The sequence below is a fragment of the Prenolepis imparis genome, unplaced genomic scaffold (genome assembly GCF_030444845.1).
Source record: "Prenolepis imparis isolate NDT839.2.m4 unplaced genomic scaffold, iyPreImpa1.0 SCAF_15, whole genome shotgun sequence".
Classification (NCBI taxonomy): domain Eukaryota; kingdom Metazoa; phylum Arthropoda; class Insecta; order Hymenoptera; family Formicidae; genus Prenolepis; species Prenolepis imparis.
Genome location: NW_028141173.1, coordinates 6,312,117 through 6,339,675, shown reverse-complemented (window position 1 = coordinate 6,339,675; position 27,559 = coordinate 6,312,117). Strand labels below are relative to the sequence as shown.

Sequence of the window (27,559 nt, the reverse complement as noted above, 5' to 3'; positions counted from 1 at the left end):
AAAATGACAGACTGATTTTTTTCTAAAGGGCGCTTTTGAAAGGTCATTTATGTCTTTTTTTAAACCACTTTTTGGAACCACTATATTTTTTTATATAAATCAATTTCTCGCAATTTTTGACATAAAAAGCTAGGATAAAATAGCCAAAGAATGAATAATTCATGAGATATTTTTATATTCATTTTTCGACGATCTTACCTTAATACTTTTATGCATAAAATAATGAAAAGAATCAATTGGTATGAAAAAAACACATAATTGTTTTATAAGAAAAAGTATATAGCTGCTAGTTGGTTTAAAAAAACATAAATGACCTTCAAATGACCTTGAAAAGTGCCCTCAAGAAAAAAGTCAGTAGCACTTCTTCTGACTCCCTTCGAATCAATCAATTTTTGTTTGACACGTTACACAATTAAAAATAAAAAAGTTTTTCGCGATAGTCGATTAAAATCGGAGACACCCTGTATAATGTGTGAAGAGGCACGCAATGCGCGCCTGGGGAATATTCTGGTCGCATTCGTCCGTTTTACTGCGACACGTGATCGGGGCTCTCGGTGTGTGCGATTTATTCAATTACTCTTTTATGCCTCCTAACAACGAGGATAGAATTCCATTCGCGATTTCCTCGCGATAAACTCGGCAACAAATATCTCTCCAAACATTCGTGTAAATTATATAATTGTACACCTGTCACAATTTCTTACGATGCAATTACTTTCTGTTTTATAAACAGAATTCTATAATAAATTGTAAGTAGGTACTGATAAAAGTGTCGTCGCGTCTCATTATTTAGTCTTTAAATACACAGATGTAGACGTAAACGTTTCATCGCGCGTACTTTGTAAGATAAAAATCTGAGAGAAAAAAAGATGCTTTTTTTTTATCACTGAAAGACTGTCTTTGGCAGAGCGCTAAATGATTCTTAAATCGATCTTGGACCTTCGCGGAGGAACGTTGAAAACAAGTACGGGCGATTTCGTAAAAGCGCCAGAGCGCAGATAACTTCCGCCGTCATATATATATACACACATCGATATTCAATTAGTTTATCTTGGCTACACCGTTGTACTTGGCCGTGTGCAACCCACTTGAGAGAAGTTAATCGATTTAGGCTACGATAAACGCGGCTGGACCAAAGCAATCGTCGTCGTCTCGCTCTCGTTGATACGAGGCAACATCCTCGTTTCTACTTGGCTTCGTTTATCTATCGTGCTGAACGAACGAACGACTTGCCTTCCACTCGACCCGCTGACTACGGGAATCGCGATATTTATCGCGATGCAGTCGACGACGATCGATATCGGCGGGGGATTCCGTTTGGGACTCGAAATTGCCACATCGCAAAAAAAAGGGAGGAAAAAAAAGAAAAAGAAAAATCGATACACCTTGCCCGTAATGTGGAGGAGATTGGAAGACGAATTGCGCATCGCTTTCGCGTACGTTGCTCGAGGATACTCGGGGGAATTTGCGAAATCTTTACTTTATCGCGTAAAATGCGATCATCACTGTGAGATTCATCTTTCTCTCTTTTTTTTTCTTTTTTTTTTTATTAAAACTCGGATCAATTTGTACTTTGATGTCTGTACGATGTGGTACATGTTGAAAAATTGTACGATATGTATTATAACGTGTCAGTAATATCCTAATATATATATAAAATATATATATTTAATATAAGAGAATATTAAAATTTTATTATATATAATATATAATATATTTATATTATAATATATATTTATTACAATATAATAAATATATATTATATAAAATATATTATATAATATATTTATATTATAATTATATAAATATAATATAAATATAAATATAAATATTAATATATATATGTATATATAATTATTTTTTTTAAAATTATATCTAAAATGTCTGCACCGATGGATGATGCCAATTCTCCCAATCTACTAGCACATTTTACCAAAGCATTAATACAAGAGAGGTTCGTATACATTAAGAAAAGGAACAATATGTGACAATTCCAAGAGCGCAACAATAATATTGCGAATAGTCACGGTGGTCTCGAGAAGATTCGAAGGCCGATCTCCGAACCGGAACCGGTCTGCCGTATATTCGTATTCGCGAAGTTTATGAAGAAATTTCTCGCCGCCGCTCGGGTATGCATTCACTCCTACTATAAAGACGTGCGGAAAATGCTCGCGCACAATTCGTCTCTCGCTCGCTTATTATATATATCACGTATTGTCAATAGACGCGCATCAAGCGCGACGACGAAGGCGAGTTACATCGCGCGTTCAATTTTCCGCGCTCGACCAAAAGGGGGGGTAGGGGGAGGGGAGCTCAACCCCTCTCGCCGAACCTTGTATGTAATATGTGTACATTATCTCTCCGTCTCTCACCCCGTTTTTTTTTTCTTTTCTCTTTTCTTCGTTTTCTCCATATATATCATATCCTACATTCACACTTTTCGGCTGATTTCTCGCCGCAAGTGTGTTTCGATATAAAAATTATACACGGTACATATGGTGAGGATGGGCGGAGGGAGTAAGTAAGTAAGGGAGCGCAAGAATCTCTGTATTTACCTGTTCTGTTCTCCCCGCTCGGCCGGATGCGCGCATCGTATCGGCCTGGTCCTAGGATGTTGTCGAGCACCTCCTTCTCCTTCTCCCGGAAGTTCATCTGAGCCCGATTCCCCTGACTCCCCTGACTCCCCTGACGCGCCTGCGTACATCTGGAAAAAAATACAGCAACGGTATGGTACATCGTCAGTATGTTAGGAATCTAATTTCCGGGAAAAAATAGAAATCTCTCTCCCTATGTCGCAACCGTCAAAAGTAATAAATTGACGATACGAAAAAACGCAGCCAGTCTACAGAAGGATACATATATGTATATTTGAAACTTTATACAGGATGTTTCTAAAACTATGTCGGAGATTTTAAGGGCGTGTTCTAGAGGTCAAAATAAAAAAAAAAGTTCTCATAAACATGGATCCAAAAATGCTTTCCCTCCGAGTTCTGGCCCCCTAAAGTTGGGGGGCAAAAATCGAAAAATGTATTGCAAGTCTCGGAGACAGATGGTTGAAATTTTGCACAACGTAATAATTAATAGTGACCTTTTATCTGGTTTTGAGGGGGAGATATGGGGGGTTCTAATTCTCATGTTTATAGGAACTTTTTTTCTTATTTTAACCCCTAGAATACGCCCTTAAAATTTCTGACATAGTTTTAGAAACAGCCTGTATAAACAATTTTATAAATTATTTTGCAAACTCTATATAAATTATTTTATAGATTCCATTTTTACTTCCACTTGTACAAAATTCCGAAACGTGCCGAGCGAAAACATTGAGCTTAAAGTATAAACGTTTATACGCGCCGTAACAATAATCCTGCACGTGTCGATAATGCACATCTTTACGAGCCATAACTCGCTTTCTAGGAATTATGTTTCGATTGGTACCGATAGATAGACCACTCACGAGACCGGCGTCATCTTGACGACGTTCCAAAAACTGTTGCATTATATTAATTTACGCGACTCGCGCGCGCGCGTGGCGGAATATAGGTGAGCGATATCGAGGGTTCAAGTACGAGCGATCGTTTATAAATTATCGGGTGTGATGACAAAACAACCTACCTCGATGGATGCAGCAGGATCGCTAGTAACACCAGGAAGGGTAGAGCTCCAGGCCACATCGCGCCGGCCTACAACCGAACAAGATGCATATATACATGTATGTACGTCAGCCTCCGAAAAACTCTGCGGAAGAAATTCCCGCGCGGAAACTCGCACATTAGCGATGATTAAAGTTATATCTCTCCCGCCCGAGATTCAATCTACATATCCACTCCCTCGCGACCCCTTGATATCTCGGACGTTGGTTTTACCCCAAGCAAAAGTCGACGTATACGTGTATATCTCGCGTTTGACGCGGAGATCGGTCGAAAAATTACATTACTCCGCCAATTATACGCGTCAACTTTCTCGGAGCTCTCGCGCGCGCGAGTTGGCGTTGTTTCCAAACTATATAATTCACTTAATTACGATATCATGCGCGCGCGCGCGCGCGATATTTAATACAGCACGCGAGGAAGCTCGACGAGGGCGCGAGGCTGATGTACAAAGTGGAGAGAGAGAGAGAACGCTTCCATTTACCGTGTCTCACCAACTCCCGGAGATTGATCGAATTAAGGCAACGTGTGTGTATGTGTGTGTGGATCAAAGCGCGGCCAAGACCGGCGTGTTCCTTTGCCTCTCGTACCGCACGAGAGTATCTACTGTCTCGCGAGATTAAATTGATTATGCGAGGCAGGGAGAGGCTCTAAATATATACGAATATATCGCGGCTCTTTGCGGAGAAAAGATGAAGAAATTGTCGCGCGATCCTCGTTCGCGCGTCACCGAGATCAGACTGATGAGGTCGGGCGCGAATCCGAGAGGGAGTATCATCGGTTCACGGATGAGATAACAAGATCTTTATTCCGCCTTTGTCCGTCCGCGAGCAGTTGTCGAGCAGGGAATTGGACGGCCGCCTCGACGGTGACTCGAGTGCTCTCGTGTATCGCTTGCCAAGATATACGCGCACGCAGCTTATTTTGTCGGAAGAACGCGCGATTTTCTGTCGAGCGATTTGTCCGTCCGGAAGAGAGATCCTACCCACGTGTCCGCGCGCCGGTTGCACAAATTGAGTGCACAACCACGGCGATTCTACGCACAATAGTCGAGTCTATTTCGGGCAGGGTTCTCTCTCTCTCTCTCTTTCTCTCGGATCGGAAACTGCGCCGACAATATTCGCAGATAATTACGAGGGTGTTTTAAGAGCGCGACGACGCGTCGGTCGGCTAACCCGAAAGTTTCGAGTACCGACCTGACCTCCGAGATACTCGCAGATTTTCGGGTACTCGAGAGAGCTAATCGCGGCTGTTTGAACGCGGCCCGCGGCCAGTTCGCTTCCCTTTCCCCTCTTTCCTCTTTGCAATATTGTCGCCGAGTTCTCGAGCATATGTGATATTTTCGATCTTGGAAACAAAGGGTTCGTTCTTTATTGCCGCACTGGTGAACTAGTGCAGGAAGTTAGAGCGAAACAAAATATATTTGTCTCAGTTTAACTTATTGCACCAGTGTGCATTAGTTGATCGGTGGAGCGATAAAGAACAAACCCTATTATACCTAAATAAAGACTGACCTCGATTGAGATATTTTCGACCGTGCGATTGTCCCAGAAATCGAGAGAATCTAACGTCTTTAAGTCTAGAGTTCTGGGTGCAAATATTTGATCGTTTTATATACATTAGATTTAGTGGCCAATTTGGAAAGGATTTTTCCTCAACGAAAATGACGAAGGAGATCATCATTTTCCCAATGTTCCCAACTTTTACCATCTTTGTAATCAATTGTAAGCCTTAAATTAAAATTCTATATTAAATTCTATCTGGCATTGACTGAAAAATATAGTTTTGTTAATATTTTAATTCTACAAAGTTTAGTGTGTGAGAAATTCTTCTTTTTCAATTATTAATAACTCGAAAATTATTGGTGCCTCGACATTTTCGCTGAGGAAAAATCGTCGTATAAACCTTCCGCGTGTGTATTCATCTTCGCTCTTTCGCGATTCTCGCCGCGGAATATTCCGCGGGTGGAATATTACCTGTTATTTGCCATTTGAGGCCCGGTAATCGACGATGCGCGACAAAGTACGGCACGTCGACGCGCAAATGATTTTGACGGACTGTCCGGTACTTTGTCCTCGACCGGATGAGGGACAATGATTGAGTGCGATTGCGCCTAACGAGATCCGTACGCGAACGGCAAGTTCTAAGTGAGCTAGGCGAGTACATAATAAGAGTCCTTTTCAATTAGTAATTTCAAAGTCGTTTGTGCGAGAGACGCCGAGGAGGGCAGGCCATCCTTGGGAACAACCTTGTCGCCGCAAAACATCTTGCTTCGTGAATTACGCTCTTGTCGCCTAATACCCTATCATTAGCGAATTAGCATTTTGCCAGTGGACGGAGATAACAAGCGCAGCCTCTCTCGTCACCTTATTGATAATCTATACAAAGCTGTAACTGAACAAACATATGCGGAGCGTACCATCAAATTCTCGGGCCAATTTGGAGACGATTTTTCCTCGGTGAAAATGTCGAGGCACCGATAATTTTCAAGTTATCAATGATTGAAAAACAAGAGCTTTTCATAAACTAAACTTTGTAGAGTTAAAATATTAACTACATTCTTCAGTTAATTTCAGATAGACTTACTTTAATAGAATTTTCATTTAAGGCTTAGATACCAGATGGCAAAAATTAGGAACATGCAAAAAACGATGACCTTCTTCGACATTTTCGCTGAGGAAAAATCGTCTCCAAATTGGTCACAGAATCTGATGGTGTGTTCTATATATGTTTTTTTCAGTCACACCCTGTATAATACTTAATTTACAATCTCGCGATATAAAGCGAATTAATTTAATAATCGTCCGAGAGAACGGGGGAAATAAAATGTTTGAAGTCATCTCTAAGAGCGTCAATATAATGAGCGGAAGAAGAGAGTCGCGATAAATTTTCCAACGCGTATAGATATAAATCTTGGGTATAATTTTCCGAGAAATCTTTTCTAAACGTTTCGCGCAAAATTGAGTGAAATTTATCGCAAGTGTATTGAAAGAATATCGATTCCTCTCTCTCCTTCTTTCCGAGAGTTTAATAAACCCTTTCTTCATACTTGAGCTACGTGAATAGACCACGCGGACACCATAACTCATAATTTAGGTACGGTGCTGACAAATGGTGACAAAGAAGAAGAGCGTGCGGCTAGGTTACCGCGAGGAGGCAGGCAAGCGATTTACGACACATGCCCCGAGTTAGTTTGCCATATATATATGTGTGTATCTCTGTTATCGTCATTATACAGTAATAACGTGCATTTCACCCGCGACGAATTAGTTTATCAGGCGAAACGACCGATCATCTCACCATGATCAGTCACTGATTGATAAAAGCCATTTGATGGAGGGTAAATAAAGCGCTCGAAAATGCATCCGCGCGCCATAGTTTAATGGGCATCGTATATTTGACGCGTCCCAGCAATTTATCAATCTTGATGCAACTTTAATGGCGAAATATGCGTCATGCTTATCGTTAAGCGAAATCCGACGGAAAAATAAAATTAGCATAGAGCGCGCGCGCTTTAAAACTTAATATTCATAACCGGTTCCCTCTCCGGAATTACTCTCGCGAATGTAAGCCACCTCTCGATCTCTCTTCTTTCTTCGCTCCTTTCTTATTAATTTATCTTTACGAATGTACAAATATTTATATCTGAATATTGTTTTAAAATTGAAATGTTTATTATTTTATTTTTTTTGTGGATAGATAAAGCGATGATTTAGTATCTCGACGATTTCTGTCAGTTTACAACACGAAACTTCGCGCGGATCTTGATAAGAAGAAGTACATTTTTCCGACCGCGCAATCTTCAACAGTGTCGAGCGATTGACCCAGCATCCATCCATCCATTCATCCGCATTCCGTTACGTTATCGTATCTGCGAAATCCGTCTTTCCGTTCTGCCAATTGCCCATATTTATCTGTCCGTCCCGTCCGTTTCGGCGTTGCCGTCGATCCGCCCATCGGTCCATCTATCAACCTCTACCACCCGTCCATCCCGCGCTGTCATCCGCCTAGCTAGCTGCGTGCGTGCGTACGTACTTATCCAATCTATCTGCCAATCTATGCCAGCTTCTCCCACTTGTATACCTCTCTCTCGCTCTCTTTCTCGCTAGTCCTCTCACAGTCGTTCGCCTTCTTCCGCTCGATGCTCCTACCTTAAGATCTTACACACGCCGCCTCAATCGACTTACACAGATTGGCCGCACGCTGTCCAATTCGGTCTGCACTCACTCTCTCTCCTCTCTCTCTCTCTCTCTCTCTTAATGGAGAGAGAGCGAGAGAGAGCGAGAGTCCCGGGAATTCCCTGTCACGATTCCCGAGCAGACGTCAATCGCGCCGCGGGGATTTGCGGAGACGAGATTCGGAACGAGATTCGGAGGAGGATTCGCGCGCGCTCTCGGCACATGCAGCCGGGAGATCGCGATATGAAAACGGAGGAGGTTGCCGCTGGACCCTTCTTACCTGGAGAGGCTGACAGTCCTAGACGCTGGACACCCCGCTGCTACGCTCGTTTATTGGCATAGCGTCGCTCTTCTCCGGCACCGACACTGACAGGCCGCCGAACTCTCTCTCTCTCTCTCTCTCTCTCTCTCTCTCTCTCTCTCTCTCTCTCTCTCTCTCTCTCTCTCTCTCTCTCTCTCTCTCTTCTATTTCTCTCTTTCTCTATCTATCTACCTAATCTATCTTTCCTCTCCCTTTAACTCTCTCTCTCGCTCGACTCGTAAAGTGTCCTACCTCGCGAGGTTCGTCTCCTGGACTGCCACCGTGGAGAAAGCTACATGCACCCATACCTACTACCTGGTTGCTGGCGCGCTATTGATCCCGGACCCCCAGACACCCACCGACCCACGCAGACGCCTCGCGTTGCCGCGTCGCTTTAGCAACGACGTGACGTCATTCCCCCGCGACGCCCAGAGAGAGATAGCCCACCACCAGATTTTCTATACATCTTTCGCCTCTCTCTCATCGCGAGCCTTTCCTGCGCTGCTGCGGCCGCCACCACCGCTGCCGACGACGACGACGTCCGCGCCGCCGATTCCTCTCTGCTCCAGCATCCAGCATCCCTTTGCTCGCGCGCTACCGATTTCGCTGGTGTCGCTCCATCTCAATTTTATGAATCATACTTTTCCCCGATGATAATTGCAGATTTTATTTACCGCAGATTGCAGATTTTATTTATTTATAATTCCTTGATGGGAATCAACGTAAATAAATCTGTACCGAGTATTTCATAATTTTTATCCCGGAGAGATTGCATTTTTTTCCGATAAAAATTCGAGCTCTGTTTTGTCATTGCTCTCGAGGTGTCTAACATAAGTATCAAGGGTACGAGAAAAATTCATTCGGTATCGTCATTAAGGCATCGATATAGTTTCCCGATACTATTGTTACCGGTTACGTCGCTAAAACTAAACCAGCTTCCAACCATCGATATATATATGTGTGTATTACATATACATAGAACGTTCGTTTTCGCCCTCGGTCTTCACGCTCGAGCTAACCAGAGGCGTGAAGATCCGTAATGAGAAGCTTAATGACCGAATTCACGCCTATAATGAGTGCGAACGTAGCGCGGCGGCTCTTACTTAGGACTGTTCCTTTTCGACGTAACGAGATGTAACGCGCTTTTTAAATGTCGCGTCAATTACATAAATATCGTGGTGAGATGAAGAAATAGATTGATACGTAACAAATAATAAATATATAACAGAATAAAAGGAGAATAATAAATGAATGTTGCAAAGAAAGGTAAAAATAAATAATGTCTCGGGGGTATTTTTTCATCTTTCCTTCCTTCTGTCAATGGGATTCTGATGTATGAATGCGTGTATATACCTGCCACGTGTTTGATATATACAAGAAACGGGGATTATACGGGAGAGAATAAATGTGACGTCCTAGATTTTCCGCCACGCGATTCTTGATCGAATTTCAGCTACAGACATGTTTTTAACGAAAAATTTACGTCGCGGCGTCTAGATTATTCTTTTCTCGACGAGAACTTGTATCGTGGCATCTACATTATGAAAGTGTCAGGAGTTATTTTATTCCACGTCGCGTGCTAACTGCGAATTACGAGCTTACGGCCGAGATTAAATGTCCAATGCGCCGTTCCCTCTAAATGCACGCGATAACGTTTCGGGGGGAGAAGGAAACGTCGTCTCTTATCTCGCGATATTTCCATCATGCTTGAGAATTAATATCATTAATATCATTAATATCATTAATATTGAAACACGTGTCACATGTCACAAATGTATAATTTATGTGGGTGTAATGAGAATATTCATAATCTCTATCTTTTCTGAAACATGTATATATATATATATATACGTATCTTTAAATGCGCTCGATAATGTTTCGGAAAAGAAATGTCAACTCTTATCTCTCTCGCGATATTTCTCCCGAGAATTACAATATCGTTATATCAGGACACCTGTCATGTCACAAATATAATATGTATAATAAAAATAGAGTAATATGTTATAATGTATTATATATATATGATGAAAATAGTTCCGACTATTTATAACTTGCTTCTTGTGCTTTTCTGAAACCCATGTGCAAGAAATCAATCAGTTATTCTTTTCGTGTACGCTGATACGAAAAAAGGAGAATTAAAAGAAAAAAATTCTGCGTCTCGATATTATCGAAGAACCTTCATTCCCGTCGCAGCTATTAATTCCTACAATTCTTAGATCAACCTAAATTTAAGTTTAATCACAATCCTTTACAGGGAAACAAACATCTTTGTTATCGTCTTTTTTTTTTTTTTTTTCCTTTTCAGTTAAGATTTCGGTCAGGATGATTGTATGACAGATTGTGTCTGAACAACCTTCTGCTTTGTCTAAATTCACAGCTATATTTAAAGCCGTGACACTTTTAACCTGACTCCTTTCCGTGTTATTTTATTATACTTTTCATATCCTTAGAAGGCTTCTAAGATAAAAATAAAACGGCTCTCTCTTTCTTCTTCTCTCTTACGAAAGCACCGAGACTCGTGGAAGTAAAGAGCAGGGACCCGATTCTCTAAACTCACTCGTAAAAGAAACGTATGTGCAAACTCATTGTCAGAGTTACGAGCTTTTATATTTGAGAACCTATTCTCGAACCTCACATAAGTACACGCATTTAAACGTATATGCAAATTTTCGTACGCAATGCTGCCTATTCAGTGTAAAATGGTGTAAAACAAACAATTCTATAAATAAAAATAAATATTATTAATAATATTGTGGTTGCACATGCCGTCGTGCGGAGAAATCGTACAAGACATGTAGCAGCTGACGCATTCGGTATATAAGCGAAAAAAAATTTGTAAAATTGTTTCGTTTAACAAAATTAGTGCGTAATTTAATAAGAGATTTAGCATTTTCTTGCATCCATTTTTGTTTCTTGCTCTTTCCAAAGTGACACAAAAATATACGCTTGAAAAATAAAGCACGTTTGTTGAAAAATACTCGTGTTTTTAATGCAGACAGGTAAAAAATTCAGTGTTGCCATATATTGCAGGGTTTGACTAAGTGGGCCCAACCCAAATAAAACCCACCGGGTTTTATTGGGTTGGGCCCACTTAGTCAAACCCTGCAATATATGGCAACACTGAATTTTTTACCTGTCTGCATTAAAGTGGGTTTTTTTTAAAGTGGGTTTAACTCAATAAAACCCACCGGGTTTTATTGGGTTAAACCCACTTTAAAAAACTTACTTAAAAACCCATTTATAAAACCCATCCAAAAATGCTAAAAATTTAATAATATTATAAATGAAGTATTTAATATTAATTAATTTTTATTTAATTTTTCTTATTTATTAATGTAATAGAAGGTCTATTACATTAATAAATAAAAAAAATTAATTCATAATAAGGAATTGTGCCAATTAAATAGCCAATTTTCTTAATCATTAGCGAATTATAAAAAATTAAATTAAAATTTAAAAACCCAACAAAATCCCAAAAAACTCAATAAAACCCCCAAAAAACCCAATAAACCCCAAAAAACCCGGTTTTAAAAAAAAAACCCACTGGGCTGGGCTTTTTAAAAAAAAACCCGGGTTTTTTCAAACCCTGATATATTGTATGCAAACGAACATATTTATCTAAATACAGACAACCGCATATTATCTTAAAGAATTACGTATCGATGATTTGTGGATAAACACATGCGCATTTCAACCACTCATCGTAAGTTGCGTATACGCAAAGTTACGAGTGAGTTAGAGAATCAGACCCCAGAAGTCGATCGTACTAAATAATTATTATTCATTGTGTCGAATAAACAAAACTCGAGATTTTGTGTGACCTTCCTTTTAAGTGGGGCACTCGATTCCGCGATATAATTCCACCGAGTGAACACGTCGTAACTTTATTAAGTCACTCGTTATTCAGTCTGATAAAGTCAGTCACAGTCAGCCGGATACTCGCGAAATTTTTCCAGACGACCTTAGGTACTCGATCAAGTGTATCGCGTCGAAACAGCTTCAGTTCCACCAGTCGATTCTTTCGCGATAACAGAAGACTTCAACGGACGTGTGCTCTCGACATCTGCGTGCATTTGATTATAAATATATTAATATATTCTCGTTTGTGCTATAAACGAGAGGGAAAAATAAAACCAAGCAAATAAGACAGTTTTAGTTTGGTGAACGAAGGGGGGAAGAGAATCGGAAGGAAGCACAAGGTGTCGGCGGGAAGGTCGTCGGATCTCTACAGAAGAAAGATACGCGGATTCAAAGGCACGCTGTCGCACGAGATTGTTTGATCGAGCTCGATTGTAAGTACGCTTTGTTCCAATTTGACGCAGAACGTTACGCGAATACGTAATATACTGCGTGTGCGCCCTCAATTCCCGACATTATGTATCGAATATCGCGATATATACGCACGATAATTAGTTTGGACGTTTCAATGCGGAGAATTTCGTTTCCTTTTTACGGTGCACTTTGCCACTTTATCGTCCCTTTATTCTTTTATATCGTATTTTTTTAAATACGCGCGTAACGATAGTTTCGCATAGTTAATATGCGTCGCAGCGCGACACATATCTTGAAGAAAGTACGGTTCTTTTTTTTCTTCGATAAGATATGATAAGTGGAATGTAAGATTAATTCTATCCGCAGTGTGACGCAATATATTTCGCGCACGTCAGCATATGATTTTATTGAATCATATCGAGAGAGTCATCATATTTCCTTATTCTTTGTTTATTCTATTTATACTATATATTTTTTATATTTATTTTCTTTTTTTTTTCTAATTCAACAGTATCGCAGTAATAAATAAATAGCTCATTAATTAGCATTCGCTAATATTATCTGTCACTACATTCTACAAATATATATTTGTCCAAATATTTGTCCAGTTACTAGATAATAGAGATTTGATCGAACCTGTAGAGCTCATTAGATCAAATTAATCAGTATTTTCATAAATTTTCACAAGATTGTGTGCTCTCTGCGTAATATAATTATATAATCGAAATATGTAATAATATTTAAAAAATAATAATAATCACTAATAAGTCGGCTCTCAGGAGCCAATATCATATTTTACCAAGTCGACACAACAACTTTTTTCACTCGTGGGTTGGCTCCTAATAGCCGATTTATTTGTGATTATTATTGTTTTGACATACGAAGCCTGTTTCTCTCTTTGGGCTTAAAAAATATTCGGTCTAGATGCAGACTAGTTCGACTCATTAAAAGGCTGCGTCATTTTTCTCCGATGAAAAAAAAAAAAAGAAATAAGAAAAAAAACTTGCACGGTAGGGTAAAAGTTAGGGCAAAAGTTGCCTCATCAGGCGTTTCCTGCATTTGGAACTTGTAATAACAAACCTGTCGTGCCACGAAGAGCGGCCACGGGGTGAAATATGACCTATTTTCGTTACTCTCCGGATTGAAAGTATTTCCGACGTCTGAGGGTTAAGCTAAGGCGGGAAATGTCGGATCGAAACGCTCGCTCGTTGCCGGGGGAAGGTGAAAAACGGGGGACGTTCGGGGCTCGTCGTCGTCATCGTCGTCATCGTCGTGCTATAACGTGGGCTGACGCGTGTCGATATAGAGACACTCGCGCGCGCGTTTCGGTCCAGCTGCACAGCCGCCCCGGGGTCTCCCTGGGACCATAACTCGATATCTCCCGGAAAATCCCCCTATCATGCTTTACAGCCTATACAACGTCCGAATTGAATGTTGGCCCAAGACTTGGGCCACTTGTAAATATTACGCGGCGACTCGTCCATCTTTAAGCTTTTGATTGCGAAAACTGTACATAAACATTCGACTAAGTGAGATAAAGAGCTCTCTGAAAAACCTAGTAAGAGCGTGTAAAACCTTAAGAGTTATAAGAGTCCTGGCGAATTGAAAAGGATACTTTTTAAATTTAAAGAAATGTCGCTTTTTGTTAAAAATATATATTTAAAATAAAAAATATGCGCATTTGTCGTTTTCGCGATTCAAGTTTCTTTTCAAATTTCTATTTTCTTTCTTTAAATTATAAAAATATGAAATATTTAATAAAATAATTTCCAAGTTTAAATGTGTTGTAATTTTGGAAAAAATAAATTTGCTAAAAATTCCCCCTGTGAATCATACATGACAAGTGCAAAAATAAAAAAATATCTATTTTTTATTTCAAATAATTTATCGAGGCTAAATCTTGGCCACACGATTATTTATAACGGCACTACAATTCTGTTTCATTATTTTTCGCAATTTTTTATCTTGGTCTTATTATTATAAAAATATATATTTTTAATAAAGAAATATTTCCATCTATTTTTTTTTTAAATAAAACTATTTCACAATATTAACAGAGTATGACATTTTCCTATATTTGCTAGAACTTCTATAAAATCCTCTTAAATAAATAAGCTTCGCCCTGTTAATTCACAGCATTTCAAATCGATTAAAATGGAAATAATTAACGTTGTACGCTATGTCATAGTTGTAATGCACTTGTTGGGAATTTCTGCGTGCACCAGTCAACGAATTAACATTTCTATCGCCGAGGAATATACACTCCCGAGTGGAAAGACTTTCCACCACCGTATTTTAATCTTTTACTCGAGATTAAAATTTCAATGTTGGTCTTTCATTTTTCACAACTAGGACGTATATATTAGGAAAAGTTCGACATTGCGCGCATGTGCGACAACGTTATTCGTATATATGTATGTGTATGTGTCTTATAAATTTCACGCGTGGTTCCCGATATTTTTCCATTAGTCTAAACTAATATTTCGAGTCGTATATTTACCGAGCGACATAGTTTCGTATGTCCGTTGCTGTAAATAACCATACCAAAACATGACCGAATATATTTATGTATATATTTATTAAACGCGTTAAATCAACAATATATTGCCATCATTCAGCAGCATCTGTGCGGTGTGTGACAAATATTTACGGATATATTTCAGAACAACAAGATCAAGATCCTGATAAAGCATGAGGCTTGCTAAGTGTCTCACTCGCGAGATTAATGGCTCGTGTTTGCTATCGAGAGTACAACGTCGCGTAAGCTCGACCGCGGCTTGTTCCGTCGAACATAGCGAAATAAAGAACTCGAACAATGAGCTGCAGGACGCGAGGCCGACCAAGGATATTCCCGGCCCGAAAGCGTTGCCCCTGCTTGGCAATTGGTTCAGATTCATACCGTACATAGGTAAGAGATCTCTCATCTCACCGATATAAGCTCGAGAACTTTTTTTCATCTCCCTCACCCCGAGTAGTCGTTCTTTCCGGCTTGGATTAAAGTACGAAATTTTAAACGAAAATCGGATAAAACATAAAATAACATCTATATAAAATAATATTAAAGAATGAGGGACTTATTTAATCCTAAAAACGTTATTCTACATCAAAATCAGGCAAAAGATGATCGTGATAATATATCGTGATCTAAAATTGCTTTTGAGTAGCGTTTTTCAAAGATCATTAAAAGATCAATTTAGTTTTTTTAAATGAAACCACCTTATTTTTTTATATATAAATCGATTCCTCACAATATTCTGCATAAAAAGTTATAAGGGTATAGGATGGTCACAAAAGTGAATAATTTACGAGATATTTAATTTGACGTAATTTGACGTAATCTTACATAAATATAAAATACTCATTTTCCGATAATCTACCTCAACACTTTTATCAAATAATGAGAAAAATCAATCGGTGTAAAGAAAACACAGTTGTTTGTAAGAAAAAATATATAGCTTCTAATTGCAAATTACATCTTTTCTTATAAAAAATTATGTATTTTCTTTAATATATTGATTGATTCCTCTCATTATTCTGTGCATAAAAGTATTGAGATAAGATCGACAAAAAATGAATATTTTATATTTCATATAATTTCTGTAAAATTATGTCAAATTAAAATATAAAATATCTCGTAAACTATTCTTGACCATCCTATCCTTATAACTTTTTATGCTAAATATTGCAAGGAATCAATTCATGTAAAAAAAATAGGGTCCTTTCATTAAAAAAAAACCTAGATTGATCTTTTAATGACCTTGAAAAACGTCACTCAAGGACAATTTTAGAACATGATATTATGTTCCCCTCGAAACTCTACAAAATTTTTGCCTTATATATACTTTTTTCTAAAACCCTGTAATTTCCAAATCTTTGTCTGTTAAGAAATTAAAATAAATCATTCTGGTAATTAACTGACCAACGCTTAAGAGTAGATTCCTGGGATCATTTGAAGACGATTTTTCCTCAGCGAAAATGTCGAGACACCAATAATTTTCGAGTTATAAGCAATTGAAAATAAAGGGTTTTTTGCAACTATAAGCCTTGTGGAAATAAAATAGTAACAAAAATCACATTCTTCAATTAATTTCACACAAGTATAGTTTACTTTAATAGAATTTTCACTTAAGGCTTAGTTACAAAGATACACGATGGCAAAAATTGGGAACGTGCAAAAAATGATGGCCTTTCTCTCGACATTTTCGCTGAGGAAAAATCGTCTCCAAATGATTCCAGGAATCCACCCTTAAGCGTTGGTCAGTTAATTACCAGACACTCTGTATGTACATTTCCTCGCTCTATTAATCCGAATAAAAAACAATACAGGTGAATACGGTACATACAATTTAAAAACGCAGTTTCGGATGCTGCGTGACCAATACGGCGACATCGTCAAACTGGACGGTATAATAGGTCGTCCAATGAATATCTTATTATTCTCACCGGAGTTATGCGAAAAGATGTATCGGGTGGAAGGCATGTGGCCGATGCGGATTAGCATGGAAAGTATGCATCACTATCGCGAGAATAGAAGAAACATCTACGACGGACAATACGGTCTAGGAACAAGGTAAGAAAGAGAAAAATAAAATAGGAGAAAAGAGCGTTTCTTGGGAAAAAGAATTTCCATTACATACTAATCCTTCTTTACGAGAGATCATATTTATTCACCCATCCGCATATTTTTATTTTCACACTCTGTTATCACACAAAATATAAGAACGCAAAGCGTAAGTAATTTTGTGAAGCGATCCTCTCAATTTCCATAAGACACTTTTAATATATATTACAACTTACAACTTATTTAATACATGTTACATGCTTATTTACGGATGGTTGCCGGTAAGCTACGTCCCGTTGAAATGTTAAATTAATAATGCTCCATTAGCTGTTCGATTAGAACACGAATCGATATCTCGAAAATTCGTCAAAATACGAGGACACGAGCTGACGAAGCAACCCTTGTCCCCGTCGGCCGCTAACACACCCTCCCTCTCTTTCTCCCTCTCTCGCTCGCTGGTCCCTCTTGCCTATCTCCTGTACGGTCGATAGTTCACCAAGTATACAGAGAACCACGGAGATCAAACGCATAGGCCCGCGTACGATAAATTGCGTACGATGTCACCTCTCCCTGGCTAAAAAAGAGCGCTCTCTCTCTCTCTCTCTCTCCTCTGTTGTATTTTCTAGCCAGGGCAAATCGTGGCACGACTTTCGCACCAAAGTCAATCCGCACATGATGCAACCGCGAGCCATCATTCCACACATCGCGCAAATCAGCGAGATAGCCGTCGAATTCGTGGAGAAGATGCGAACGCTGCGGGATCCCGGGACTCTGGAGTTGCCGGGCGATTTTAAAAACGAACTGTACAAGTGGGCCTTAGAGTGTAAGGATGAATAGATACTACTTTGTTTTCTCGTTCATCGAAAATATGGAGATGGAGTGTCGCGGGTTATGAAATATAAAACTCGCTTGTATATAACAATAGAATTGATAAAGTAGCTCGCACTCGCAATTCACTTTGCGGCTCTGTAAATATACGAGTGGATCGCGATGTATTTGCAAACAACGATACGAGACGAGAGGCGTAGCTGAAAGTTGAAAATGCGCTTCTCTCTCTCTCTCTCTCTCTGTTGTATAATATCGGACTCCGTCAATCATCCGACGATAATATAATCTGTCGTTGTGTAATTAACAGCAATATGTTCGATCGCGCTGGATTGCCGACTAGGGTGCTTAAAGTCTAATCTCGCCGCGGACTCGGAACCGCAAATAATGATTAATTGCGTGCATAAAATATTCGATCTTATGTACCGGCTGGATGTTCTGCCGTCTATGTGGAGGCTGTACAATACGCGTAATCTGAAGAAGTTCTTCCGTGTGCTAGATACGTTTAATGGGTAAATATTGAAACTTATACTCGTTATACTATACTATATGTACCACGTCAGCGTATTACTCGCAAACTCCTGCGAATACTAGGAACTTTTCATCGTCATTACCGTAATCCCCGATATATTTCTCCGGCATTTTCGTGTCGCGCAGCTATACGTAATATAGCTCGTTATCAATAATGAATCGTGTGTCATCCGTAATTACTTTTTGCAGAATGACAATTAATGGTTCTGTGTCACATCGCTGTTATATTAGAGTAGCGCGCTTTGTGCTCGCGTATATATAATCCTTTCCGCGCATTAATAATGACAAGTTTAACACAGACATCGTATTATATAATAGAATTCAATCATTATCGTTGACAATCTCTTTCAGAATTGCCATTAAACATGTCGATGAGGCGAGGATGAAACTTGGCGAAACGATGGATAACGATATGAATAACCGTAGTATATTGCAAAAACTCCTGTGTCTTGATAAACAAATGGCTCGCGTTATGGCACTCGATATGTTGACAGCTGGTATTGATACCGTAAGCATGAGATTCTAATAACTCTGACGTTTGTCGGCGATCGAAATAATTTTAACAATTCTTCGTGTAAAATCCTGACTAAAATAAAACAAATCTTTACCAATTTTTTATATATACCAGGTGTCCCATTTTAAAGGACCCACTCAAATATCTCATTGTCAGAAACACTGCGTTAAATCGAAAAATGTTTCCTACAAAAGTTGTAGGGTTTCGAGGGGGAAATAACATAGTAATATTCATTTGACCTTGGGCGGCGTCTCCAAGGTTAGTGAAGGTTAACCTTAAGTGAAGGTGAGAATGAATTTTGAAGAAAATCAAAAAATGCTTCAGATAAAAGTTGTTCAAATTAATTAGTAGAAAAAGATGTTATAATAAAAAATATGGGTTTCCATTTAAAAAATTCATTCTCATCTTCATTTGACCTTGGAGACGCCGCCCAAGGTCATATGAATATTACTATGTTATGTCCCCCTCGAAACCCTACAACTTTTGTAGGAAACATTTTTTTATTTAACGCAGTGTTTCTGAGATATTTGAGTGGGTCCTTTAAAATGGGACACCCGGTATAACCGAGGGGTGTCTCACTGTCGCAATACATGTACATTTTTTCTGGAATTACGCATTACTTCGCATTGATTTACAAGCATAAAACAATAATAACCCAGACAAGATTGAAACGTCTTAAAAAGTAAAAATAATGTTTTTTTTTAATATATATTTTACTAAACATTATAATTTATGAAATCATTAATATTTGATATTTAATTCGTTCAGATCTAATCTAATTTTATTTGTATTTTGTGTGTTCAAATTTATATAAAAGAAACGTTTATTAAAAAATGGTTTTTTAAGTTGATTTTTGAAAATTTCTGAATTCTTTAATCATGAAGTTTAAAACAAGACATTTTTTAATACTTATAATTGGGAACACGTATCTTATTTATTATAATATAATATTTTAATTTAGGTGTTCCAACTAAATATTTGCAATATTAATTTTTAAAAAATATTAATTTAAAATTTTTTGCATAATACATTGGTACTATATGATTTACAATAATATCTCACAAATTTATTTTTCTTAACATTTATTCTTTTTATAATAATTCTAATTACATTTTTTTTATACCAAATTAAACAGTACTATAATATTTAAATATTGTATTTTATTGAATAAAAAAGAATTAACATAATTACACGCATTCCGTCGCATTATTTAGAATTATATGGCGCATTACATGGAATTACTTAGAATTCTCGGTAATTTGCAATACAAATTTTTGATGAGTGAGACACGCCTCGTATATAACGAACAAGTAAATATTCTATATCTTCAGATATCCATTTATTTTTATAATTGCTGTAGCTTTTTGTTAAAATTTAAAAAAAAACTCGAAAATTTTGTCCGCGTAAAAATGACATTCTAAAATTGAAATACTAACTTCGCGGAGATAATACGATACGCTGCTTACATAATCGCGGATTATACGGAACTAATGATCTGTTACAGACCGGTACCATAGCCGGCAACCTTCTGTATTACATCGCGAATAATCCGGAGAAGCAGGAAAAGCTGCGAGAAGAAATAATGTCTGTATTACCGTACAAAACGTCGCCTATTACGTACGACATTCTAAAACAGTTAAGATACGCCAAGGCCTGCATCAAGGAATCTCTTCGACTGTTTCCGATCTCTATCGGCAATCTCAGAACTATGCAAACGGACGTTTGCATTGGAGGATACAAGATACCGGCAGGAGTGCGTGCCACATTTTATCTCTCACATTTCCTCTTTTTTTTTTTTTTTTTTTTTTTAATACAGAATTTAAGATTTTTTTTTAATACAGAATTTAATATTCTTATATCAGTGAATATCTATGTTGGCGTATTTCCTCATTTCAGGATGAAAAAATTCAACGTTTCTCGCAAAGAGAAATCTAACTTTAAATCGCGTAGAAAGAATATAAAGTCTTGTCGGGACATTTTGTGAGCAATAACGTAAATTTTCAATAACCCTTCTTCGTCATCTTGTGTCATCAGATTAACGTCATCGCCTGTCATTGGCTGATCACGATGGAACCTACGCAGTTTCCGCGACCGCAAGAATACACTCCCGAGAGATGGATGCGAGAGAATACGGAGTTTCCATCAGCCAAGGAGGCGCATCCCTTTGCTTATATGCCCTTCGGATTTGGACCTCGCACATGCGCCGGCCGACGATTCGCCGAGATGGAACTCGAGACGTTGCTCTTGACAGTTCGTAAACTTTTATTCTGCCGACTTACGGGAGTCGAAAGCTCCCGAAATTCAGTCGATGAGACAAGGCGACTTTATTCGCGTCGTTTCATTCGGAGAGGATAACGGCGCCGATCAAAAATGTCCTATAATAAAATCTTTACGACTATACCTACATTTTCGCACTTAAGGCTCCTGGATCCTCGCCGCGGCCATGTTGGATTGTGACGTCAGAGGCGAGAAAATGCACGCTAAAATTCTTGCGTGCCATTTTTAAGGCTCCTGGGTGCTCACCGCGGCCATATTGGATTGTGACGTCAGAGGCGAGAAAGCACACGCTGAAAATTCTTAGATGCCATTTTTTAATGAAAAGATATTTCGATTAAACAGCACTTCAGATGGCTTTAGCACACTCTTAAAAACCCCCGAAAACTATCCTTTTTCCTTTATAATCAATCAACATCTGTAAAATGATCGAGATATCAGACTTTGACATGCGGAATGACTGCGCATGTGCAAAGATCAGACGGACTGGGCTTCATAATATTACATTTTACAGCTGTTGATTGATTATAAAGGGGAAAGGATAGTTTTCGGGGTTTTTTAAGAGTGTACTAAAGCCATCTGAAGTGCTGTTTCATCGAAATATTTTTTTATTTCGAAATGGCATCTAAGAAATTTTAGCGTGTGTTTTCTCGCCTCTGACGTCACGATTTCGACATGATCGGCAAGGAGTCAGGAGCCTTAAATAAAAAGATATTTCGATGAAACAACACTACAAATCTCTTTGGCATACTTATAAAATTGTCCGAAAACTATGCTTTTCCCTTGACAGTTAATAAACAACCGTAAAATGACCTGTAACTTCGGACTTTGTCATGTGGAATGACTGCGCATGCGCAAAGACCAGACGGCTTGGACTTCATATTACGGTCATTTTACAGTTGTTGATTGATTATAAAGGAAAAAAGATAGTTTTTCGGACAATTTTACAAGTGTGCCAAAGAATTTTGTAGTATTGTTTTATTGAAATATCTTTTTATTTAAAAATGGCACGCATGAATTTTTAGCATGTGCTTTCTCGACTCTGACGTCACGATTCCGACATGGTCGGCGAGGAGCCAGGAGCCTTAAAGTTAAAGTTAAATCGTCTCGACAAAAATCCGAAGACAGTCGAGAGAGACGAGATTTTATAACTATCAATCAATTAACGAGTGAATCGTCATCTTACTAACAAATCTATTTGTTTCTCCTTTTGTGTTTTTTTTATTTTATTTATTTAAATCAATACATTTATTCCTTTGTCCAAACTAAGGGCATGATTCTCTTTCGATGTATTGTTCGAGATTTGTCGAGAAACGGAGAGAAAGCTAGCGCGAGCACCGAATATTTTGTTATTCTTATTGCATTTCGCTTGTTCGCATGTTTTCATACACATATACACAGCCGGACGGAAGAAATGTAAACATCCTTTAAATGGGTGCAGCGTGGAAAACCGATTTTTGCCGGTTCGTTTCCAATCGTCTTGCGCGGAAAACTACGCTCTTCCTTCCGACCATGTTTTATTCACACATGTTAAGCGTAGATGTTTAATAAGTTGAAAAGTTTAAACGCGCACGCGCGCAGCGAAAAAGTATATCGCATGCAAAGATAATAACCGAAACGGACAATGTGCTTGCATAATATGCAGATTCCCTTCGAGCATCGGACTATGCGTGACTATGCATGGCAATGAAATAACGATGTCACACTCAAGTATAAATTCCCGTAAGGCTAAATATTCTCGCGGATTCCCGTTGGCGCCGTTATTCTCCTCGTAAAGAATTAAAAAGTATGATTTCACAACTCGACACGGCAGTTTGACGTTAATATGCATACATTTTTGCACAAATAGGTATTTTCACTCACTATTATTTCACGTTTATTATTTGATTGCGAAATATCTCTGAATTTTTCCTTTAAATGTATTTTAAATTTTTATTTCAAGTGCAAATACATAAATGTACGTGTAAATACCTGTATGTGTATATACAGGGTGTTTTTAAATAAGCGAAAAATTTTAGGAGATGATTCCTTGTCGAAAATTAAGGAGAATTTTTCATATAAACATATACTATATCCCTCTCTGAGGAGTTGGGTTTTTATTTTTTTCTTGAAAACTATAGATTTTACGAAAAAAATTAAAGAAATAAAAAAGTTTCTAAAAGAATCAAGCTTTCTAACACATATTTTTAGATGATCACATTCTGATTCGTTAAAAAGTTCTAATAAAAAATTGAATAGGGGTTGTTAGTTTCATCCCATTGTAACGATACAAAAAGATTAAAAACAAGTATTCTTTTTACTAATGGAAAATATCCATCAAATTTCATTTTTTTTAATTTGTCCAAAATTTGGGGGAAAAAAAACTAAAAACCCAATTTTTATCTTTCCTTTGAACAAGTGTAACTCCTCAGAAAGGTACATAGAAGTATTAATTAAATAAAAACTCCCCTTAAGGCTCCTGGCTCCTTGCCGACCATGTCGAAATCGTGACGTCAGAGGCGAGAAAACACACGCTAAAATTTCTTAGATGCCATTTCGAAATAAAAAAATATTTCGATGAAACAGCACTTCAGATGGCTTTAGCACACTTAAAAAACACCGAAAACTATCCTTTCCCCTTTATAATCAATCAACAGCTGTAAAATGTAATATTATGAAGCCCAGTCCGTCTGGTCTTTGCACATGCGCAGTCATTCCGCATGTCAAAGTCTGATATCTCGATCATTTTACAGATGTTGATTGATTATAAAGGGAAAAGGATAGTTTTCGGGGGGTTTTTAAGAGTGTGCTAAAGCCATCTGAAGTGCTGTTTAATCGAAATATCTTTTCATTAAAAAATGGCATCTAAGAATTTTCAGCGTGTGCTTTCTCGCCTCTGACATCACAATCCAATATGGCCGCGGTGAGCACCCAGGAGCCTTAATTTTCGACAAAGAATCATCTCTTAAGGTTTCTCGCACTTAGAAACACCCTGTATATATGTATACGCACTCAAATATTTTATTAGTACTGAGATATTAGTTTTATACGAGTGAACACGTGTGATTTTCCGCAAAGAGTTTTAGCACAGAAATTAAAAGCCAATCCCCCGTAGCGAGTTTCGGAATCACCCTTTTCAATTAAATCGCAGATTCTCGAGATGGTTCTCGAGAACGGAAAACACGTTCTCTGCACTACCCTCCCAATCGTTTTCGTCGCACGCGGCAAACAGCGAAAGGAAAGCGTACTAAAAGCGCGTTTGTTTTATCTAGGTCATACGAAATTTCCGGATCGAATGGCATCACGGACCGCTCAAGTACGAAAGCCGATATATAAACACGCTCGCGTCGCCGATGCGATTCAAGCTCATCGATTTGTGAATGTCTAAAATCTCCTACGATCGACTCACGCTTTGTATTTCTCAGTCGTCCTTCTATGCGACGTTGTGCGTTTCTTTTTTAAATTATAAAGCCAGCAAATATAAAACGCTACAAACGCTTGCGAGCATCCGAAATTCGAAAAAATCAACCGAGGTAAAGAAGACACCGTATACCTTCTGATCGACAGTGTGTGATTCTTACAATTTTAATCTACGCCCAAGGACGACAGAAGGCACGACATTTCTCAGGATTTAATAGGAATTTAATATAGAAGCTACTCTTTTTTAGGGAACTCGTAAAAAAACAAATAAGAGTTTATGTTTAAATAATACAAAAATATGAGAGAAAGTCATAAATTTTTTAGATTTTAGTTGATGTTTATTTTACTAAATATTAATATCTGTATATTTTTTTAATATTTATTTTATTTAAAATTGTCTTGAAAGGATGTACCGGGTGTCTCATTTTAAAGGCGCCCCTCAAATATCTCAGAAACACTGCGTTAAATAAAAAAATGTTTCCTACAAAAGTTGTAGGGTTTCGAGGGGGACATAACATAGTAATATTCATATGACCTTGGGCGGCGTCTCCAAGGTCAAGTGAAGGTGAGAATAAATTTTTTAAACGGAAACCCATATTTTTTATTATAACATCTTTTTCTACTAATTAATTTAAACAACTTTTATCTGAAGCATTTTTTTATTTTCTTCAAAATTCATTCTCACCTTCACTTAAGGTTAACCTTCACTTAAGGTTAACCTTGGAGACGCCGCCCAAGGTCAAATGAATATTACTATGTTATTTCCCCCTCGAAACCCTACAACTTTTGTAGGAAACATTTTTCGATTTAACGCAGTGTTTCTGACAATGAGATATTTGAGTGGGTCCTTTAAAATGGGACACCTGGTATATATTGTCAATCTTATACGTATGATTGTAATGTTAAAATGAGAATAAGAAAAAAATATTAATAATAAATGCTGTTTTATTTTGTTAAATATTAATTTGTTTGTGACGTCACTTTAATAAATGGAATGAAATCTTTGTTACTCTGAAGAAAGTAATTTGCGTAAAATATAGTCGCTGCGTACCCAAGGGACGTAAAATAAATTGCCGTTATTTAAGCGCGCGCGATTCTAACGTTACAACGCTAATTTCGTCATATGCGCCATTTAGCTTAATTCAATATTAATTTGTTAATAAAACTCTCATATGATTACAAATAAAAATAAATTGGATATGTACTAGATAATTATTTCTGCGAAGGATTAATCAATTTCCTCTCCGAGAAATTCGAATGCAACGATGTTAAAAATACATTCGGTATTATTTCTTTTTAAATGCACGCGATGATCTTTCGGAAAGAAAGGACACGCCAACATTCATCTCCCATGACATTTCCATTTTTATTAAGAATTAATGTCATATTAAGTAAGACGCGTTGCAAATGTAATGTATAATGAAAATGTTCAGTATTTATGAGATGTTGTTTCCTACCTCTTTCGTAGTATTTATATACTAGAAATCGATTACTTATTTTTATTGTGCATTGATACAAAAAGAAAAAGAAGAAAGAGAAAGAGTCTCGATATTACTAAAGAGCTTAAATTACCGTTTCAGTATGGGAGACTAATTTTTATATTCTTTACAATTTTTTAGATCAAAATTTAAATATTATGTTAAGTTTAGTTCACAAACTTGCAGACAAACAAATATGTTTGTTGCTGTCTTTTTTTTTATCTCAGTTAAGATTTCTGTCACAATAAATGTAGGACAACGTTTGAAATAATTTTATATTTTGTTCGGCTATGTTTAATTATAATTTTTAACTTTTTTGTTACTTTGTCGTATTTTTTTTTTAATTCTTAGACATTAATATTTCCCCCTCTCCCCCCCCCCTCTGTCTTTCTTCCTCTCCGCTTGATTATGAAAGCGTCAAAGATTCATGGACGTAAACACTCGAGAGCGAACAGAAATGTAATGAACTTGTCCGTTTCTAATTATTTACCTACTATTCAGGATCGATCAGTCAATTAGCTAGTGCTATTATAGCAACGTTATTCTAGAAAAAAAATTTTCGACGCATTCCTACAATTGCGGTAAGTACCTTATATATACAGAGTGTTAAAAAATTAGACCGACAAATTTTAAAGGAAAATAGAAGATTTCAAAATAAACATTTATTTTAAATAATATTTTTCTTTACGTTTTTCATTTTATACTAAATGGTACGAAATAGGAGTTTGTGACTTAAACAATAAACAAACATAATAAGCGGAAAAATTAAATTGCATTTTAATCTTGAACAAAAAACACGGACCAAATACATAAAAGTAATTCACTATTTACAGTAAATACTCAAAAATTCCTCCATTAATTTTAATACAAAGATGACAAACGGAAAAGTCACAAACTCATCTTATATCATGTAGTATTAAGGCCCCTGGGTGCTCACCGCGGCCATATTGGAATCGTGACGTCAGAGGCGAGAAATAACACGTTGAGATTTCTTAGATGCCATTTCTAAATAAAAACATATTTGCATAAAATAACACTTAGGATCTCTTTAATACACTTGTAAAACGCCGAAAATTATTCTTTTCCCTTGACAGTCAATCAACAACCGTAAAATGATCGAGATATCAGACTTTGACATGCGAAATGACTGCGCATGTGCAAAGACCAGACGGACTGGGCCTCATAATATTACATTTTACAGCTATTGATTGATTATAAAGGGAAAAGGATAGTTTTCGGCGTTTCTTAGAAGTGTATTAAAGAGATCTTAAGTGTTATTTTATGCAAATATGTTTTTATTTAGAAATGGCATCTAAAAATTTTTAGCGTGCGTTTTCTCGCCTCTGACGTCACGATTCCGACATGGTCGGCAAGGTACCAGGAGCCTTAAAACTAAACGTTGTAGAGAAAATTAGTATTAACAAAAAGTGTTTATTTCGAAGTCTTCTTTCTCCCTTCAAAGTTTGTCGGTCTAATTTTTTAACACCCTGTATATTATATATTATTTATATATCTCTCTCTGTACTCTCATCGATCACACTTATCGTCGCGTTTTCGTATTAAATAAAGAAACCTTCGA

General features: G+C 37.5%; 2 protein-coding genes across 13 annotated transcripts in view; one reads left to right on the top strand and one right to left on the bottom strand.

The window, feature by feature from the left end:
• Gluclalpha (glycine receptor alpha 1) overlaps nucleotides 1-8,422 on the bottom strand; it is a 49,448-nt gene extending 41,026 nt beyond the window's left edge. For 2 of the 11 annotated variants that reach the window (XM_083055278.1, XM_083055272.1), the window contains exons 1-3: nucleotides 8,379-8,415; nucleotides 3,613-3,680; nucleotides 2,556-2,704 (exon numbers count right to left, since the gene is read on the bottom strand). In XM_083055278.1, coding sequence (XP_082911404.1) covers nucleotides 2,556-2,704; nucleotides 3,613-3,671 — 208 coding nt within the window. In that variant the 5' untranslated portion in view covers nucleotides 3,672-3,680; nucleotides 8,379-8,415. Of the gene's footprint in view, nucleotides 1-2,555; nucleotides 2,705-3,612; nucleotides 3,681-4,131; nucleotides 4,625-8,105 lie in introns of those variants that run through there. The other 9 variants (XM_083055275.1, XM_083055277.1, XM_083055282.1 and 6 more) reach the window with 8 other exon arrangements.
• On the top strand, nucleotides 4,993-25,714 carry LOC145945960 (cytochrome P450 CYP12A2-like). Of its 2 annotated transcripts, XM_083055271.1 has the most exons (10): nucleotides 4,993-5,008; nucleotides 12,083-12,418; nucleotides 15,062-15,306; nucleotides 16,725-16,968; nucleotides 17,586-17,782; nucleotides 18,095-18,296; nucleotides 18,667-18,823; nucleotides 20,334-20,582; nucleotides 20,864-21,079; nucleotides 24,355-25,714. In XM_083055271.1, the coding sequence occupies exons 3-10, from the start codon at nucleotides 15,090-15,092 to the stop codon at nucleotides 24,460-24,462; spliced, it is 1,590 nt and encodes a 529-aa protein (XP_082911397.1). In that variant the 5' UTR covers nucleotides 4,993-5,008; nucleotides 12,083-12,418; nucleotides 15,062-15,089; the 3' UTR covers nucleotides 24,463-25,714. The 2 variants fall into 2 exon arrangements, with proteins under 2 accessions (XP_082911397.1, XP_082911396.1); XM_083055270.1 differs by lacking the exon at nucleotides 4,993-5,008 and having other exon boundaries at nucleotides 11,951-12,418.
• Nucleotides 25,715-27,559: the final 1,845 nt, after the last annotated feature.